The 21,325-nt window shown below is 41.4% G+C and overlaps 1 protein-coding gene across 2 annotated transcripts in view; it reads right to left on the bottom strand.

Moving 5' to 3' along the window:
- CPNE4 (copine 4) overlaps positions 1-21,325 on the bottom strand; it is a 258,564-nt gene that overhangs the window by 123,354 nt on the left and 113,885 nt on the right. For both annotated transcript variants that reach the window (XM_086741597.1, XM_086741598.1), the window contains one exon: positions 1,219-1,398. In XM_086741597.1, the coding sequence (XP_086597723.1) occupies positions 1,219-1,398 (180 nt within the window). The remainder of the gene's footprint in view (positions 1-1,218; positions 1,399-21,325) is intronic.

Raw genomic sequence — 21,325 nt, forward strand, 5'->3', positions numbered from 1 at the left:
AGTCTGTCAGAAAGAAGGTAATTTATTGTGCACTGGAGACATCCTAAATACCAATACCTTCATGTTGAGCTTTAAAGTTAGTAAATACATATATTTTGTATTAATTCCCTCTCTGAGAGGACTTTTCCTCTTTCAGCATGTTTGTGCCAATAGCTTTTGGAAGAAACATGAAAGGATTCATGTGTGGTGGGGCTCAAGGAGCAACAACAAAAGGTGAGAAAATAGAAAACAAAAGCTTTGAAGCATCTTCCATGCCAAGCTACAATGTTCAGGTCACTAACTCCTGTGGAAGCACTGCAAACGATAATCTAAATGAAAGCACTGCCTGGTCTCATCACACAAGGTACCACAGAGTGGAAAGCAAATTTACACATGGCCGAGACCATCCTCGGCCTTGCCATTATAGACAGAGCTGAGACCTGTGTTGTAAGACTTCCATAACAAAAAGTCTGCCAGTTAGAAATAAACTGTGATACTGTAGCATGCTACCAGTCAGCAATATAGGAATTTGCTGCAGACCTGGCTCTGACAAACTCCAGATATTGATCCTGTGGGTAGGACTTATCACTCTTAATTTAGTAATCTAAAAGGTTAGGTATCTACTCAAAGCCAGCTGTCTAAACTCTCTTGATAACTGATGGGGAAAGACAGGTATCTCCTGAAGGCAATTTATCCTAATCTATGATGGGTGTCTCAGGTGGAATGAATCAACTGCTGGAACTGTCGGTTTCTCTCCACTGAGCTAAAGATGGAAATCAGAAGAGTAACTTAGTCTAGACACCTAACTTTCGGTTGACTGAGAGTAAGGGAAATGAATCCAACCTTTTATCTCTATTTGCCACATCAACAGGCACTACCCTGTGTGAGTAAAGTGTATTTGTAAGCATTCCTTGGACCTCGCTTTAAGTACCATATAACACGGGGAACAATAACTTTCTTCCAAATCAGTCTATTTCTCAACACTGGTGTCGTGAGCCTGGGTTCTTACTGTACAAGGCAAATCACTGACACTCAGTTTCCTATAGCACTGGTTAACTTGAAGCTATACTACAGCAGTAAATCAAATCAGCAGAAGTACTTAATTATTCTGTTCAAAGCATAGATTAAGAATTTTGTCATGAATGACAAATGTCACCCATCAGTCATTTAACAAAGCGATATATTTCATATATGTACAAATGATGAGAGACAAGGGGGAAAAATGGCAGCGATACCTACTTGTCCAAGAGTGCACTCCATGCCACCAAGAAAATCTGCCTCCTTCAGCCCATTGTGATTGCTGCTAATGTCATGGACTTCAAACCGCAATCGCTGCACCTCTTCAAAATAGAAGTCCACCGTGAACAGCTTGGAGAAGATGGGATTTATACAGGTTCGAATCACTTCCGTCCTGTCAACCTGCCAAATGGAAAAGAGGTCATATGAGTGGTTTCTCTTTCCACCAGTGATGGATTACAACGAGCTCCTCAAATACAGTTTGCTCATTTATCAAGACTGACAGTTGTGACTGTGGCCGCAGACACTACCATTTGTACGGGCAGCAGCAGCTGCTGTTCCCGTGCAAGGCTGGCCACATGCACAAGATAAGGCCGGCTTCCCTTGCTTTTCTCCCTCTAGCAAGTCTTTGGCAGATATTGGTAGGAACATGGGGCACAGCCTCTGCAGGGTGAGCAATGACAGCCTCCCGTTCGGTATACTAGATCGGTTAGGAGACAGAGTCAGGAGCTGTGCACAGGCAAAATGACATTATTGTGCTAGACTAATAACTGGGAAATTAACGATAGAATAACTATAGAATTTACATCTCCAGCAGTACCCATCCATCACTACAAAACAGCAGCAGAGCAATACAGTTTTATTAAACTAAATGGAAAAGCAAGCAAAAACCTCAGTAATTACTCACTTTGGACAACTTGCATGATTAAGAAGTGGAGAACTGGATCCACAGCAAACAACTTTTCTTAAAAATATATCAATTTTTCCACCTCGCTAAGTTGCATTACAAGAATCTGATGGATTACACACTGCTTATGCCTACCTCTAGGCCTTAAAACTGCTAAAGAAACACTATCAAATCTAAATTGCTATTTCTTAAAAAAAAGTTCTTACAGAGTACTTTCTGGTTGTCTTAAAATCTAGTACTTGGGTCTCCTATTTTTGAAGTAAGCCTTTGCTACTTTTCATTATGATGCATTATTGGTGACACCGTAAGCAATGAAGCAATTTTCTTTTTTACACTCTTTGCTCTGGTACAGAAAAAAACCTAATAATTCTGTAAGATTAAAGGGAATGATCCTAAAATGAAGTAGGACTTGGGTATGTCCGTCACTAGACAGGAGGTAGCTGGTGTGCCATGGAACAGACAAATTAAATTGCTCAGAGGAAGAGTGATGAGATCCTTTGTCTGATTCCCGATCAGGAACATCTGTTGTGCAAAAAATGACAGCCGCTTGCTTCAGTTCTCAAGAGTTTATAATGCATTAGCCTCGCTAGTAGTTATCGGCAAGGACACAAAGAGTCAAGCAAATCAAAAGCAGGGGGAAAAAATGAGCAGTTCCTCATAGCACATATTTATTTTAGTGCTCATCAAAGGTGTCAAATTGACTGCTCTAACGGCTGAAATTCTTTAGTTAATCATCAAACAGATGCTACCAGTCATCGAACAGATGCAAACCAGTGCTACCATTGCTGTCTCCTCACACAGCTGTGTCAGTGTGCTCTGACTATGCCAAGACAAAACCACCACAAAAAGGAAAAGCAGCCTTACTTACAAATTCAATTCTTAATCTCTTTGCTTAGAATAGCTAAAAATTATGGGTTTCATAACAGTGATGCAAAGCATAATAAGAATAACATAAGTGAGAAAGGATACCAGCTACATACATTCAGGTGCTTAGCTTATCTAAAAAAATGTATCTCCACTTGCACTCAATGTGACTTGAAATCGCCATTACTGCTACATGAAATATTGCCTATGTCAAATGACCAGTCAGTTCAATGGGATGTCCCTGAGATCTCTTCTAAGTAGAAAGTGATTCGATCCACTTGCAGAAGGAGCAGTCATCTCATGAAATAGTGCATCAGCAGATCCAATAATCAAAACATTTAAATTATCAGTTTTAAATCTTTCTTCATAGCCACAGCAATCTCTTAAACTCATTCCTTACAAGCGTACAGACTGTTAATTTCATGGCGTCATTTTAATTGCTTCCTTGGTATGACAGTTCTCCTCAGGCAATAACTGAAGTTTCTCTGTTATTGTTTCTTCTCATCTCTGCTTTGCTACCGGAACGTGGGGAAACATTTCTCCACTGTGAAACACAGCAAGATTTACACTTGTGCTCAACACAGGTTAAATACACGACTGTTCAAGGAATTGAAGTGCCTGAAAATGGAGGCACGGGTCTGCACAGGGACATTAGGAATTTCAGTACCACATAGCGATAAGACACTGTTTGCTTTTTCCAGCCTGTGATTGACTGACATCCTTCCCTTGACAGATACAGTACTGAAATATAGCCATTTCACTGAATTTCCACAGTCTTCCCACGTTATTGAGATGATACATCAAGCGAGCATGTCAGAGCACAGGATTACGTGAGAAAAATCTATATTGAAAGAAGCAACACCAACAGCTCCACAAGCAATATAAAATTCTTCATAGCGCTCTCAGCAGCCAGCAGCATGCAATAGCATTAGCCTTATTAGTCTACTTTGTGTCCAGTCTGCTTTGTCAGCGTATTTCACAGTTACTCTTTGGCTAGAAAGTCTGGCAGGTTCCTCAGCATGGGAAGCCCAGCTCCATTCTCTTGCTTTGATTACTGTGCAGCAGGGCTAAGCACTGATAACCAGCTAGTGCTACTCATGACGAAGAAGTATTGATGAACAGAACAATTCCATAAATTCACTAACTCTCATGGAATGCTCTAGGTTAAAAGGTGCTATATAAACACAGTGTATAATCTCCATTTGACTTCTGTCACCTATTGGAGGCTGCTCTTTCTTGAGTGTTCCTGCTCTCATATTCAACTGTAAAGCCTTAATACTCTTCAGAGCTGTATGAGCATGAAACCTTGATGAAAACTGGTGAGAACGCCACTGCTAGGCACAGTTTCCCTCTGAAATCTTCAAGGACATAATGATCTACAGTGCTACAGACACTTCAGAAAAAAAAAAAAAAAAAAAAAAAAAGGTTGGCTTGTTTGGCTTGGTTTTGACCACAACAACTCATCCCAATACGTGCAGGATCTGTTTCATTTCAAGTGAAATTGACTGATGGCAGTCTCATGCCATATGTCCTTAACCCACTGCCACCCAAAATCAGTAACAGCACTTCTGCTGACATGGATGATGAAGGCTCAAATGCTCAAAGAAAACAGTTCAGCTTTGCCCAGCCTCATCAACTGAACATTGAGAAAGTTAGAACTTCTCAGCTTGAATGCTCTCCAAAACACAAGTAACAGCAACTATAAACACGTTAAATCTCCATTGCTTTTGTGGAAGAGAGCTTTTAAGTCCAACAACAGCATATTACAAACAAATGAAACTTACACTTTTGGTCTTCTTGCAGGAAACACCAGTCTCTTGGGCAACCTAACCCTGAAGGTAGGTAGATTTTTCAGCAGGACATGGAGAGGGGTCATGCCCATAGCTTAAGAATTTGCTGATGCCTGACATTTGAGCCATCTGCTATTTCTCAGCTTTGCTAGAACAAGGAATTTCTCCCATTCATTAAAGCAGAACACATTTTCAAAAGAAACAATTGACAGTTACATGCACCTTTGGGCTGTGTCAACAGTTAAAATTGACCTTAAAAAGAGCAGTGCTTCAGCTGACACCACGATCTGAACATCTGCTTCATGGTACAGCTTTACCTGCACTTTCCCTTCAAGGACAATTTATACAGAGAAAAGGACTTGCATCTTCACCTCCTGGGATGGACTCACGCTGCTTTCCCTCTTCATCTCTTTAGGCCCTTGTCACTCCACAGAAGGCGGCACCCTGCCAAGCCGCCAGGATTACTTGGCAGGCCCATCTGGATGCAGCCACCCTGTGAGCCTCCCCTTGGGGAACTACGAATGGCATACAAACACCAAAGTAGGCCTCCAGAGCGTAAAGTGCCATTGCAACAGCAGGAATTAACATACAGAAAAGAAAAGGACTTCTTGCTTTGGGCCTTCTGAATCCTCTCCTCAAACTTGGAGGAAGCTGGAAGCTGGGTTTGAAAGTTGTTTTCTCTTTGTACCACTCACTGTGGGTGGACAGTTAGCAGAAATGTTTGCCTGCTTTCCTGTTGACCCACCATCACTGCTGAAGAACTGCAAAATGGTCTTTGCAGTCAGATAGCATCAAATTAAAGGAAGCTCAAAAGACAGATGAACAAATACTAAAATTCAGGCTTCTTATGCTGTTTGCATCTTTTGTCTGTGAGCTACTGAAAAGCAGTGAGCTTTGCAGAACTGTGATAAACATGGTAATTTCAGTTAGGAAATAATTATTCATCCTAGCTAAAATTTCACTGACGTAATTAAATGGTTAAAGTACAGGCTGAGGATCTCCCTTCCATCTTCCACCATTAGCTGAAAAGTGTAGCTGAGGCAAAAGAGCCAGCCTGAGGAGGATTATTTTTCTTCTTCTGTCATAAATAAATGGAAGTACAAGCTATTGCACATACAAGGATGAATAAGGACTAGGTAGAAACTCACAGTCAGCTGGTATCTAAGGCTTTCAAGTGATCACAAACACAGCTTTCTCAGCATGGCCTTGGGAACCAGGGAAACAGAGAATTATCTACAGCACCTGAAGCTCTGCACCTCAAGGCCACGCTTCAGCATTTAGCACAGATCAGCTGTGCGGAGAACTCCGTGTCCCACACAGATAACTGGTACCTATCTGCTCTCCACTCTATTTCTAGCAAACATCTAACTAGCACAAAAGCAACACATTTTCAGTGGTTGTTACGTCACATCATCTTTGAGGTGAAGAGCAGCCAAGAGCCAAAGGGACAATTTGGTAACTTCTCACTAAAAGGAGAAGATTCTCATTGGAGTCATTCCCCCCAAATTCTTTAGGAGAAATCTTAATCAGGCTCATAAAATAGCATGGCAATGCTATAGTCAGTAATAATATAGCTGTCTCATGAACTAGGGAAAATGCTTTTTGCCTCTGTTACATTTTTAGCAAGTTCTTAGACCAGCAAATAAATCCACTGTTTCCTATGCATTTTACAGGCCAACAGGGGAAAACCGACAGGCTGTTTTTTCAGTAGAAGTCATTATAAAATCCTGATTAAATCTAGAAAAATCACATTTGTCAGCTGAGATGACAAAATGTACAGAGGTGAAGGGGTAGCATTATTTTTAGGTCATCTGAATTTTAACAAGACTAAAAATTTCCATGATACAGTACCTCACATGAAAATTTGATACCAAGCAGAAAGCAATTTACACTTTGCTTGGTGGCTCCTGAGGAAGTTATTAATATTTTTTTTTTATTATTATTAACAGTGCTTTCACACCATCACATCTCTATCCCACAAATGAAAAGTCATTGCAAAGGTCACCATAATTTATAGCCCTTGTTTTCAGTTTAATTGATGTTCGAAAACAGTGAAAAGAAACCAGTAAGTTTTAACTCTTTTTAGGCTGTAGAACTCAAAGCTAAGCGCAATCTTGTCAATGTCGGCAAAAATTTTTTGGCTGCAGGTTAGTTGGAAGAGAAGCATTTAATGTGAGCTGTCTGGAAATTATCTGCAAGTAGTTTTTTTTATTTATGTGATATAAATATTAGATAGCTTGTAAACCTCACTTACGGTCATGAAGACCTGCTTTCAAGCACTGGAAAAACGAATACAAAGAAACAGCCCAGGTCTCAAGGGGCTACAGTTTAAACAACTGGAATAACAGTAAAACAAGCATTATGGTTTCTTAGTTGAAAAATTCTTGATTAAGAAAGCCCACTTCCCTATTCAAGGCCACTGACTGTCCTCTGCTTAATTACTTTTACTTTCTCAGTTACTTTTCATTGCTTTGAAGCAGGAAACAGATAATTTATAATATATATTATGTACAAATTTTTTGACAAATTCCTGGATGGAGTTTGCCTTATACACTCATGGCCTTTTAAAAGAAGAGAGAAATATGACTGTTGATTGGTATTTGCATATAGTTTATCTCATCCACATAGAAACAAAATAAGTTAGAGTTACAATAGCCACTGCACAGACGGGCACTCAATATTTGCACTCGAGGATCTATACCGATCCTTGGTAGACTCCCAGCCACTAGACTTCAGAGTCTCATCTGAGAAACCCCAAGCTCTCACAATTAGAAAACCTGCAAAAAACTGTGGGTCCAATACAGGCACACATGTCATAGTAACGTTATTCAGGAGCTGAACAGGGAGATTGTTTCAGCTGGGATGGGAAAGAGTGATGCTCACTCCCCAGTATGAAGAAAGCAGGACCACTGAGCCGGCAGTGTGCTCTTGTGGCCCAGAAGGCCAACTGCACCCTGGGCTGCATCAAGAGGAGTGTGGCCAGCAGGTCGAGGGAGGTGATTCTCCCCCTCTACTCTGCCCTCGTGAGACCCCACCTGGAGTACTGTGTCCAGTTCTGCAGCCCCCAACATAAGAAGGACATGGACCAGCTGGAGAAGGTCCAGAGGAGGGCCATGAAGATGGCCCCTCTTATGAGGACAGGCTGAGAGAGTTGGGGCTGTTCAGCCTGGAGAAGAGGAGGCTCTGGGGAGACCTGATAGCGGTCTTCCAGTACCTCAAGGGGGCCTACAAGAAAGATGGGGAGAGGCTGTTCAGTAGGGCCTGTTGTGATAGGACGAGGGGCAATGGTTTTAAAATAGAGGGAGGTAAATTTAGATTGGATATTAGGAAAAAATTTTTTACAATGAGGGTTGTAGAACACTGGAACAGGTTGCCCAGAGAGGTGGTGGATGCCCCATCCCTGGAAACATTCAAGGCCAGGCTGGATGAGGCTCTGAGCAACCTGATCTAGTCGGGGATGTCCCTGCTCCTTGCAGGGGGATTGGACTAGATGATCTTTGAAGGTCCCTTCCAACTCTAACCATTCTATGATTCTATGATTCTAAACTGGTTGTGAACCCTTGTGTCAAGGGAATTCCCAGTTTTCTGGAACAAAAGAGATGTCTGGGGAAGATACAACACTCCTCTTTACTTTAGGACCATATGCAGTTGTGTCGTGGTTTTGTTTAGTGAGGGGGGGGCTAAGGTGGTAGCTTCTGTAGGAAACTGCTAGAAGTTGCTCCCCTTTGTTCAGTGGACTCGGCCAGGCCTAGGGCAGACCTGCTGCTGGCCAAGGCTGAGCCAATTGGTAGCAGAATGTCCCGTGATAACGCCTCTTCAATAACATATTTAAGAAGGGGAAAACAGAAAAAAAAAAAAGAGAGAGAAGAGAAGATGTGAAGAAGCTGAGCGGGGGCAGAGGCGCAGAGGGGGAGGCGCAGGCCTCATGGGCCTTGCAGGCCTCACCCTCTGGCCTCCTGCCAGGGGGCCGACTGAGCCCGACTTGGCCCGGCCTGGCTGCAAGAAGTGGAGAGGAGATGAGAAGTGAATAAGATGTAAAAAAGATCCTGAGAGACATCTACCAGCCTGTTGTGAGGAACGGCTGCAGACGCCAAGGTCAGTGAAGAAGGAGGGGGAGGAGTAATGCGGCTCCTGGCCAAGATTCCCCTGCAGCCTGTGGTGATGACCATGGTGGAGCAGGTTGTCCCCCTGCAGCCCATGGAGGTCCATGGAGGAGCTGAGATCCACTTGGAGCCCGTGAAGGACCCCGTACCGGGGGAGGTGGATGCCTGAAGGAGGCTGTGGCCCGTGGAGGGCCCACTGGGACAGCCATTCTGGAGAGACTGCACTCCGTGGAAGAGACGACCCACACCGGAGCAGTTTCACAAAGGACTGTGGTGTAGGGGTGGGACCCCACAACGGAGCAGGGGAGGAATGTGAGGAGTTCTTCCCCCGACCATTAAGCAGTGGCGTGAAACAACGTGTGATGAACTGACCGCGACCCCCATTCCCTCTTCCCCCCTGTGCCGCTCAGGGGGGGAAGGTAGTAGAGATAATGTTAAGCTTGGGAAGAGGGAGGGGTGGAGGGAGGTTGTCTTGTTCTCTGTCTCATTATCCTGCTGTTTGTAGTAATAAATGAATAGGATTTCTCCCTGTCCTTATCTCAAACCTCAAGCCATTTTTCTTATATTATCTCCCCCTATTCTCTCGGAGGGCGGGGGGAGTGAGAGAGAGACTGCGTAGTCTGGTCCCGATCGGGGCTGAACTACGACAAACTCGTCATCAAACTCCTTGGTAGGTTGAGGCTTTCTAGGTTGCATAAAGATACTGGAAAGTACAAAGCTATCCTTCCCACTCACTGTCATTTAGGAAAGTTCAGATATGAGAGGAAAAAAGCAAGCGCTCAACTAATGCATTAATATGTGGTCACACTGTTCCTGAGTAAACTAGATACTCACTTTTAGTTTATTCTCCTCTGGAAAGAAATACTTCCATTGCATTTAAGTAGTTCTGGGAGTTAGAGGACACCAAGTCTCTCAGCCTACTGTCACGAAACCTAAATCTTTTGGGCTGGAATGATAATTTTTAGTCACTGTATGGAGTGCAGTGAAAGGAAACATTAAAATTGTTACTTTGTTGCAAGACTTTGATGTAATCCCTTTGGTTCTCTTAATTGCTTTCCTGATAACATTGCTGATGGGTCTCCATCTACTTTTGTCAGTGCTGGGAGATCTGTTTTGCCATGATTCCGTGACAGTTTTAGGTGGATGACATTGATGCAGTCCGGGTAGATTCTGACCCACTATATCCTACCAACAATATTTTTTAAAAACCTCTTCCAAATAACAAAATAAGAAGCATGTAAAATATTAAAACCACTATATACAAATGATTAAATAGTAATAGTTTAATATTAATGTTAAATAATTTATATTAATATATCAGTGTGTAATATTAAAATATTGACATGCTTTAAACATTAAATCACTTAAAACATTAAATAACTTAAAATATTTTTTACATTTTTTTACAAAGGACTAAAAGGCTATTTTGGCATAGCAGTAAACTGCAAAGCATCTAATTTATACACACCCAGTAAAAAACTACAGAAAGCACATGTGATTGTATCACAGGGGATGAATCATACCTGCTGTGTCCCTGTAAGTACAGAGACGGTCAGGCATTTTCCAACCAAAGAGTATTTTATTCAAACTTGAACTTAGGTCAAACAAGAAGTCTAGTGGCTTTGTCAGTCACAGAGGTTTGATGAAACTTTTGCCTTCAAGGGTTTGAAAATAACCCAGCTGCTCCTCCTGGACATCAGAAGTTCAGGTCTCTGCTCTGTTTGATTCAGACCAGAAACGCTAACTTTGGTGCCTCACACCACTGAGGACCATCTTAGACACCAGGCTACTGCCTATTTCACATGGCTCCCTCTGTGTTCTGTGTTCTATGAAAATTTCTATAAAATACTCACTGTCACAGAGAAACAGATTGCAACCCACTACGTGACTTCATCTTTCCTGACCATGTCAAAGAAATGCCTTAAAATGAGACACACAGTCTTGACACAGGAATGCAGTCCCACAGCACTGGTGGCATGGGAACGCTGCCTGACCCCCAGCACCAGTGCCAGTCCCACCATGCGGTGCGTAAGGCCAGGAAGGGTCACCATAAGCTAGGCACAGCAGTGCCTCTGGGTCACCCTGTGCTTGTGTAAAAATGAGTCCCAACTCCCAAATGTATGCACACACATCACTTGCTAATCCTCCACCTGTCCTGGCCTCTTGAACGAGTCACTCTCTTAGTTCGGCTGCTGGCGCTGCGCTGACTCTTCTCCATCTGCCAGCTCATTAGGGGAAAGCACCAAAGGGCAGAGGGGTTGGTGAACTCCTGAACTGAGACCAGCTCCGGAGGAAGCTCCTCTCCTGGAAAGGAGGAAACTCCAGACTGTGTCATTTGCAAAGGCTTTCACTTACTGCCTGGCCAGTCCAGGCTCAGGGATGGTAAGGAAAACATGCATGTCAATTTGAATTTGCCTTCTGTGAATTACAATTTGGCATAAAGCATGGAATAGCAAAGAACTCCAGCTCTGAAATTTTAACTGAGGACAAAATAAATCCTGCGGCTTCTCTGAGCCTAATTGCAGAACTTCTTCTGTATGTAAAAAACTGTAAAACACGAGGCTTTTTCCCATCTATTGACCTTGGGTTATAAAGGATGATACTTCTTGCAACAGCTGCTGCACTGTAAATATTCAAGCCAGTTTCAAAGACCCAGTTGCAGAACATTTCAGTGAACCTGAAAAGCACAACATCTTTTTACAGTACATCATTAGCAGATCATTGAGATCTTTCAAATGAACAATGATAAACTGGACTGAACAGTGAGTGGACCATGATAACTTAGTGAGATAGCAATAACTGCCTTTTCTGGAATGTATTTTACATTTTCTTACATTTAATACGGGAAGACTTGTAATTCTGAATTTTTGTGTGTGTAATATTTTGAGTCCTACTAGACATTAGAAGGACAAGTCCAAAGACAGGATGTCACTTCAGGTGTGCATAAAAGACTTAAGCAACTTCTTGATGAACGACTAGACTTCCTGCAAAGCAGCACAAGGATTTAATCTCACCTGGAGCCTCCAGGATGGGTTCCCCCTAGGTGCTCAGGGATCTCTCATCTTTTGGTCCCAGCTATCACTGCCCTGGGCAGTGCTCATGCCTCAGCAAAGAGGATTGTGCAAGCCCTTTCATCTGTATTCCTGCTTAAACCATGAAGTTGTCCTTGTAATTAGCTATAAGCTGTCACTCAGAGGTGACCTAACACAATACCTTCTCAGTCACCCAAAAATTTAGGCTTACATTTCCAGATAAATAATTATTTTAAAGCCTTGACTTTTATAACAATGTTTATTATTTTGCCTAACTTGAGGAATGCACAGCAATTTGGAGTGTCATATCAGTCTGCGAGACAGAGCCAGCCCTCCGCAACGCAAGCTACAGCTTAGTGTTAATGCCATGCCAGACCTTTGATGTTCTTCATTAGCTGAGGGGAGTGCACCGCTCCATCTTCATACAGGAGCTTCTGTGCTGATGGCATGCTATGATCATAATTCCAAAGGTGCCTGAGGACCCCTCTCTTTTTATCTCCAAAATCTGTTTGCTTCCCTTTCAGAAGTGTTTTAAGCAGATTTCTCTTCAATGTGAATTGCCACTGTCCCTCTCATTTTACTGCCAGCTGCCATATACAGTGAATTACAACAGCTGAAGAGTTATCTTTCTGCATTAGCACCTGGCTGAAATGGATGAGAATGACTTAAAGCTTTAAAAAAAACATTGAGCAGCCCACCCCACACTCTCCTAGTGAGGAAGCCCAGCAAAATCCCCAAGGGTCCCTTTGCACAAGGCCAGTAGCTGCGGGAAACAGTATTCTGGAGGTCAACCCTTCCAGTGTTCCAGGGATCAAGTCATGTTTTGGAGCAGGCAGCAATAAGAGTGCTGCACTCTCACCTGCACCAGCTTACCCCCTGCAGAGCCATTAAATAGAGACAAGCAATTATTAGGCTACTCCTGCTGGAGGGTTCAGACAGTAAATGGAATTACTCACGTCAAAGGCCTTTATCTTATTCTGGTAAGACCTTCAGAGCCTTAACAATCATCTAAAACTGACAGCTATAGAAACTTTGGTCTTAAAGAGTTCTTCTTCTGAGGTAGTCAACACAACCTGACTCAGCCATAAGTACCACAGAAGGCCCTCATCGATACCGCTTGGTGGCAGGAGATATCCACTTGCTGTGCTCCCTGCATATTTAACAAGCACTCAGTAAATATCAACACAAGAGGACAATGACCCACATCAACTCATGGGATAAGGTGCAGTAATGTACTCAGATGTGACTACTCTGGCATAAGAAAAAAGATAATTCCTTTTTTTCGCTGAAAACTCTTGAATGCTGAGCCCTGAAGCCTGGATGCTAAATCTTCCTTTATTTTACATCCCAAATACAGCCTAGACATTCAAAGACTATGACAACTGCCATCTATTATTCCCCAACCTTCATTTGATGTTGAAAGTTTCAATCCAGTCTTCTTAATCTACATGTCCTTGAGAACATAGGGTTTCTGTAGAGGACAAGACTGGTCCTTCAAAGTGGCAAGAAAAAAAATCATATATTACACCATTTAGCTCCACTCTTGATTAGCCACAAAATGCTAGTAAGCAGTGCAGTGCCTGGCAGCAGTCTGAAAGTCAGAGCGCTGTGCAGCCATTTGAAAGCTCTTCAGCCATATATTCTCTGCACAGTTTTCCCCATAGATTAGAAAATGAGCCCTGGGAATATGGGTCTTCACTGATGGAGTTTCAATTTCATTGTTATTCAGTTGCTCATTTTTAGTCTGCTTGTAGGGAGAAACACAGTTTTGTTGGTTATTTTTGTGCAAGAAGGGACAGGTTTTTATCAAGATACGTATCAATTACTTGACTGCATTTCCCTATACAGATGATATTTTAATGTTTCCTGATCAGCTAAATTTTAAGTTCTTTACTGTCAGAGGAAATTCTGTTTTGAATATTCTTTCAATTCACAATGCAATTCATGACCTTGCCTGCACGACAGCTACAAAAAATGCTACAATGCTACCGTGTTTTGGCATATGATTTAAAATGTGCCAAGTACCTGAAGGCTGCTTTTTTCAAATGCCATTGCCTGGGAATCCTCAGTTCATTACCGGAATACTGTACTCATGCAAATAAATTCTGCTGTAGCATTGGGCTACAAAGAAATTAATTCAAACTTACTCTAATCAGGATGCGAAGTACAGTATTTTTGGTAATTCCACCCTTCATTACTTCAAAAGTGACTTCCAGAATTAATTTTCATTATTGCCACCTTTAGATAATCTCATGTCCTGGGCACTGGGCTTCCACAGCAATTACAGACATGTTTCTTTTTTGCCTGATGTCCTGGAGGGCAATAGATTTAGAAATTGGACAACTGTGTCGTAGTGCCAGCCCATTCAAACAGAAGTGCAGATGTTTGCTGCTGCTGAGAAGCAATTAAGCCTGCAAAGAGGACTTTAGAAGAGTGGTGGCATGGTAGCATAGGATTGATCAAGGAGAGAAGTCTGGCATTATATAATTTCTCAGGAACTTACAGGTAACTGAGAACAGAGAAAAATGAAGTAATGGGATGATCCTTTGCTCACTGTATATCAGTGGGACTACATTATACTAAGTAGGAAATCTACACTGCTTCAGTAATTTGCTCTTTAATTAACTGACTATAAATAGTGATTTGATAATTTATTTATACTGAGAAAGATCTCCTGCCTCATATGCTCGGGTAAGTTAAGCATAACTAATATGGATTTTCATATGGGTTAATGAATTATGTCAATTGATACAGGCCTAGTCATGTTGTTAGTTTAAGAAATTCATTTGCTATCGAAGTGCTCATAATTAAAGATTTATTAATTTACTTTTAATGTTGTAATTCAACTGCTAAATCAATGATATCATCGAGGCATTAGCAGCAGGAAGGAAAAGCACTATTACTCAAGATACACACTGCTTTACCAGGCTTTCCTGAATTCCCATATTAGAAATAACAATTTACAAGGTCAACTCTTGTCTTCCCGCACAACTGGGGAATTTGGACCATGCATTGGAATGACTGTCTAGATAAATAACAGATTTCATGTGACTCATGCCCCTTTTAAGTGACTCGCATTTTCTCTTTGCTTCTCCACGTGCATCTTACTAAGTTTGTCAATGGGGTTGCCATTTGCTGAAACCACAGCAGCCCAACAGCTTGATCTGCTACCCAGGAACAGCAGTGGAACTACCACAAAAATGGAAAAATAGAATACGATATTATTTGTTTTTCAGCCCAATTACACCCACAAGCACACATTCTGGCATTGAATAGCACACAACTAACTGATAATGGAAAGCAAGCTCTGCTGAGCTGTGTTACAGTTTTGCAGACAGCATTCTATCAGACTCCCGACTCAGGGGCTGTTTGGTTTGCAGTAGTCTTGGAGGATCTCAGTGAGTTATGGTTCCTGTATTTATCATTATTCCAAAATTATTTCTGGAAAACAAAAGCCTTGTAATCTAGCCTGATATACATGCATGCTACCCAAAGATATACAAACTTAATCTGAGATGACCGTGGTTTTTGCCTCCCTTTGAATGACTGCAGCCAGGGATACACATAGGGACTATTTTTTTTTACTAAATCTATCTTGCTCACACAACTGCCTTGGGCAGTAAGCAGCCCAAGGCTGCTTCCTGTAATGGCTGCAGGCTCCCCAGGGAAGCCTTCCAGTGGCTCACAAACAATGTGCCCGACACGTCCACGTACATCAGATCTATACAGCACACATACACATCACTCCCTCTTACATTGACAGGGTTTTATGAAATTAGTTGGTATATGCATAGCTGTGAAGCAGGTTCAACTGTGCAGAGCATATCAAATCCACCCCGGTATGCCTCTTTGCAACAGCAGGGATGCTACATGTTGACTTTTTCAACTAGTTAGCTCAAGATTTTACCATAAACGACAAGTGTTAGTCTTCTGAGTACTTCCATTAAGTGAAAGTAGCCCATGTATCTACTCCTATTTCATACTAACATGTTCTATATATTGTAAATACAGGCTTATTGGTGTAAGTTATACATGCTCCATAACAGTTCAGTATTACACTGCTGATTGCATTACGTTAGAGCTGGAATTTTTAATGGAATTGAGTGCCTAAATCCTATAAGTTTCTCAAAAATTTTAGCACCTTGCTATTTGAGGGACAGAAAAATTAGAAAGTTCCCTTGTGGACAGAAGAGCTCTGAGCTCAGAAAGGAGCTTTTTCTCATCTTGACATGTACTCTTTAGTAGCTGATTTGCAGCTTTAATAGGTGCCTCACGAGATGCAAGACAGTACATGCGGTTATGTCATGTCTTAGCAAAATAACTCTGAATTCAAAAACTCATTTGCTGTAAAGAAAAAAAACAATTCAGCACTTACACCTGCATTTGCAAGAATATTCTAATTATAGAAATTAATTAAACTTATCACTCCATTTCAGAGGGGGTTTTCATTATTCTTGGTTTGAGAGAGAAGATTCTAACATTATTCAACAACGTTTTTACAGTGGTCCCTCAATTTTTATTTTTTTTTTCCCAAACTTCATTTTACTTCTCTGTCGTTATAATTAACCAATTTCCCATCTCTGCATGTTCTGTCTTTATTTCCCAGCTAACCTCATTGTGCTTCAGATCCTGTCAGTCAGAGCCATTATTACTTCCTGCTTTATAGCACAGACTTCAGATGTGCAATACAGAGGCAAATCAGGCCCCAGACCAGCAACGAGCTAATTAAACCTTTACTTACTAACTCGATCTGAAAAGGTGGTAATAATTCCATGGCTTGAACAAAATTCACTTCAAAGTGGCCTCTCTTATTGAGGCCACAAGCTTAAGAAAACACAAGTCTAATAGCATGAAGAGAAAAGCCTAAGACAACGTAAAGCCTAAGACAACGTATAGACAATCACAGTGAAATTATACCTGGCAATTTCTTTCTTCACCCCCTTACAGCAGGGAGATGTAAGGGAACTCCCTTCCCATAAGGGGGAGGGAGTTTAGGATTTTTACACCAGAGTATGAAGGGTACATAAGAGATCGCTGACTACTGTAAAGATGAACTATTTCAGGATGCAGAATCTGTATATTCCACCACAAGATACTTCAGCACTGGCACCTGGGGGTTTTAGTGTATGATGGAACAGCCAACAGACAGAGCACAACATTCTGTGGAAGATATTGCCTGTTAGAAGAGTGGTCGATATAGCCATATAAGAAACCTAGGCCAAAAATGTCACAGAAGAGCTAAATCTGAGCAACCTTCAGGTAAACCCCGTGAAACTCACAGTAAGCCCCATGATAATGCAGAATCTAATGGCCAAAATCAATAAGCAGTGTCAGCAGGATTTGGTCTTCTTGTTAGACTTTAAAATTTATCTATGACTGAAGCTATGAAGAATTAGCTTGTAGCAAACCAGATTTTGACGGAGACTTGCTCAGGCTTAGTTCAGGACTTAGTTCTGAGCCTCATATTAGGGCTGGCTTTAGGCACAGGCAGACACGTAGGCATGAGAAAACACAGCTTCAAAATGAAAACACTGCCCAGCTGCTCTGATTTAGAGAGTAGAGGCAAAATGTTCAGCACAATCAAGCAATTCAGCATGCTGAGACCATGTCGCAAAATCCCAGTTCTCATCCAGTCTGCATGCCCAGCCCAGCCCAGCTGGGATTACAATCTGATGGCTCAGAATGAGACAGTCATCATGCCCAAGGCTGTTCACAGCCTTCAAACTTCCCTGCCCCTGGCTCCCATACCACCTGCCCTGGGAGACCACTGCAATGGAACTTGCTTAATTAGTTACTGAGTAATTCATGAGACACTTTGTCTTTATGCATGGGGTCCGAAAAATTAATTTTGCTAACACTGCTGAAAAGCTATGAGCTGCCTCTAGGATGAAACACATCGCTGAGAGACATTTTGGCTAAAATGTCCTGCATTTTATCCACTTTAAAAAAAAATAGAAGAAAAATGAATGCAACTAGATATGATCAGATATTTTCTTGTCCCAAGAGGCTACAATGCTGGACTCACACAGAAGTACCATATTTGGCAGTAAGGCTCTCCTATCTTCACCTTTCTGTGACTGTAAAGTTATAAACTAAAGAAAGCTTTGAATGGATTTCAGTTCTCTCTCAGTGCATATGAGGTCTCTGCCTGATACCAGTAATTTTGAAGTCAACAAAACTCAAATATGCATTTTCATGTCTTGCTAAACAATGGAAATGGAAAACAAGGGAAACCAGTAGCACTGTTATTATGTATCTGCAGTGTGAAATGCATTCAAATTTTTTTTTTTGCGTAAAATAGAAGATGTTTTCTAAACTGGTCTTTCAGCATAGTAATATGCTAATGTATTTCGGGCATGCTGTTTTTCAACTGATATATTCAGAAAGTTTATCCAGTGCTCCTATTAAAAAAAATAATTTTAATACCTGCTCTCCATATATATCCTCTAGAATTCCCTTTGACAAGACTTCTTTTCAATACCTTCTCTGTGCATCATGGCATTTTCTATTAACAAGCTGATAGAAAAATGAGAAATGTAAATAATGCTTGATGGAAGTTTATCTTTAGACCTGGAATACTCTAGAAAATTGTTCCTGTTGTACAAGTTTGGGCAGAAGAGAAAACACATTCCTGCATTCTGTTCCAGTTTAAAAGACTTAGAGCAATGCATTTATTCTTCTCCTGTACCAGCAGTCCAACCCCAAAACACGTGATGCTTGAGAAAGGATGCTCTCAGTAGTAGTTTCAACTCAGAGCCTTGTGCTGACCACAGGTTGGGCTCATTAAAGCTAAATACGAACACGGAAGCGATGGGTTCAAGCACACTGCACATATCCTCATTGAGGTGCATTTTTGTGAAAACCTCCACCAAGCTGCCACTTACCCAACCAACCCTGGTGTTAGGTACTCTCTGGTATGGTGCAGCAAATCCTTTAGCACCTTCCAATGACTGACAAAGTCAAAAGAAAACTCTCCCTGTAGCACATGAGTACAAGAGGGATATTGACTGAACCACACAGTGGAAACCAGGAGCAGCATGTCAGGGCACAACTTGCATTGATCCTACTACTGTAAGAGTACTGCCTGTGAATAGACATCACCAATAGAGCCCTCAGGCTGTTTGATCACTAATGGGACACTGGTAGGTTGCTCTACATGTGTAAGATGTCCAGCCTGCGATCCATTCCCTATCAGTCTGTTGTGTGCTTGGAGCTCCAGCTGCCAGCCCTGAAACACACTTAAACATAGTGCACTAAATGACTCATCCCTACATGGCACTTCAGCCCAGGACATCAAGCCAATTCTCCTTGGATGCTGAGGCACAAAACCAGGACATGCTTGCTGCTAAGTTGAAGCAGTGGCATTAGTGGTCTACTACAGTGACATACCATGAAATGGCGAGAAGACAGGTGAATAGTTAGCGTGGCTAGAGCAGAATAAAGGCTAGGGAAAAGTGACAGCAGTAGGATAAAGCTCCCATGATACAATCAGGAGTGGAACATCATTCATCCTGCTGTTTTATTGCCATTCCTACAAAATAAAAAGACAGTGGTATGAAAGAATAATTATCATAGACACACTGCTCTCTTCAGCTTCAAATGGAGAAAAACAGGTGAAGTAGATACCAGCCATGACAAAACATGTTAATATTGGGACATGTGTCAATGTCTCTGTTATGTCAATAGAGACATAATTAGTCTTCAAACAATCTGCATCTCCAGAAGACCAACTTGTTTTAAATTAAAAGCTACCCCTTTAAATAAATTCCTGCTGTTCTTTTATGATAGGATAATCCTTCTATTTAATCATAAGGAAGCAGCTCAAAGAGAATGCCTTTCTTTATCTAGACATGTTGAAAACCAGGAAGAAAATAGTACAATCAATTAGTTATTCACCGAGATTGAGTCCTATGGTCTTTATCCTGCTTTTCATTGTCTACTTCAATTTTCTACCTTTGCTTTTATTTTATCAACAGTAAAGGATGGCTTCACAGTTCTACCAGTTAGCAGATTTTATTTTGTCTCTAACATCACGTCCTGCATTTGCACAAAGTAAATCTCTTAGGTCTAAATGTATTCAGCAGTGGCCTTTCATTTCAGGCATCTTTGTTTCAGGGTCTATCCGTCAAGATATGTGCACTCTGATTTTTAAGGCTGCTGTGCTCCCAGCGCTCCAACTGCTTCCAGCAAGGACTGTAAGCACTCAGCACTTTTGAAGTTCACATCTAAACCAGTGAGTAGTGGGACAGCTACAGCCCAGCTTGGAGGTTTCCCACAAGAGAATTCAGCTCCTCTGAGGTGTAGGGGAGCACAGAGGAAAGAAAAGCAAAGAGGATTGGATGAAATTTATCCTGGGAGTTATGCAAAGTTGTGCTGGGATGCTGCTGAGAGTGACGGGAGGACGGTAGGCCAAGGAATTGGTAAATGCATTGAAATCTTATTTGCAATAACCTCTTCCATCCCTTCCAGTTTTAACCAATTGTCTTGATTTTGCTGCAAGTATCACGAGTTTTGGCACCTCTCGTAAAGATCTCAAATTACAAAATACTAGTTTTCTTTAAGTTCTTTTCTTCATGTTTTTGGGAAAAATTCTGAAATATAAAGAGAATTATCAAGTAATTTGAAAAGTGGATGACAGCAAACGACTAAAATGGAGGTAATATTGATTTTTCTTAATCTCTTTTTTAATGATCTCACAAGCTGGGAAAATTGATGCGATGCCCTGAAATACATGAAGTTGGCCTTGTCAACCTTTGTGATCCCTGCTGTAATGACATAATTGGTTGGGTCACATGTAGGGAACGAGTCTAGGATTTCATGCTCTTAGATTTTGGTGTCCTGAGTTTGAATCTCTGGCATAAACTGCCAAAGCACAGCATCCCACTTGGTCCGATAAGCAACAACATCTAGGATGACGATGAAACCACTAGTGAAAATTAAAATACAGAGCTGGCAGTCATTATAGCTACAGAGTCCTGCTAATAAATGTTTACGTATTAGGGCCTCCTCATGGTAATTCAAATGGATTTAATGCTGGCTACCAACAAATCTGCTGGAAGTTGCATGCAACCATCAGGATGCCATTAGTGATCTAATCCATAGCATTTTGATGGTTAATGAGCCTTTTGCGATGTAAATCACTCATCTCAATTTCAGAATCAGTTTTCATGGATGGAGGAGCAATCTTCTGCTAATTCAGCTCAGCATTAGAAAAATTTGGGGTTTTTTTCCATTAACTATGTAGAGATATTGCAGAGAAATCTAAGTGTTAATCTAACACGTGAAAACATGGCTGTATAGGCTGCTGCCACAACATTTTTAAGGGACAAGTGTACCAAATCACAGAGAACAGCTCAGAAGAGAACGTTTCAGCCATGATCCCATTAGGGATAATGAGCTGTGATCCTCATGAAACAAACTGATTTGATGAATCAAATACAGAGGACCCACAACTTCGCAGGACTAATATAGGCATATTTACTATTTATGAAAAAAAACCAAACCAACCCACTTTGAATCAAAAACCATAAAACAAGACACATGAATGATAAACCCAAGCAATCTGCTTCTTGGTTTCTCCCCATTGTCCCAGTTTAGCCTGTATTTTGTCTTCCTTATAATAGACTCTTCAAA

This window comes from Chlamydotis macqueenii, chromosome 2, assembly GCF_036417535.1.
Source record: "Chlamydotis macqueenii isolate bChlMac1 chromosome 2, bChlMac1.mat, whole genome shotgun sequence".
Taxonomy (NCBI): domain Eukaryota; kingdom Metazoa; phylum Chordata; class Aves; order Otidiformes; family Otididae; genus Chlamydotis; species Chlamydotis macqueenii.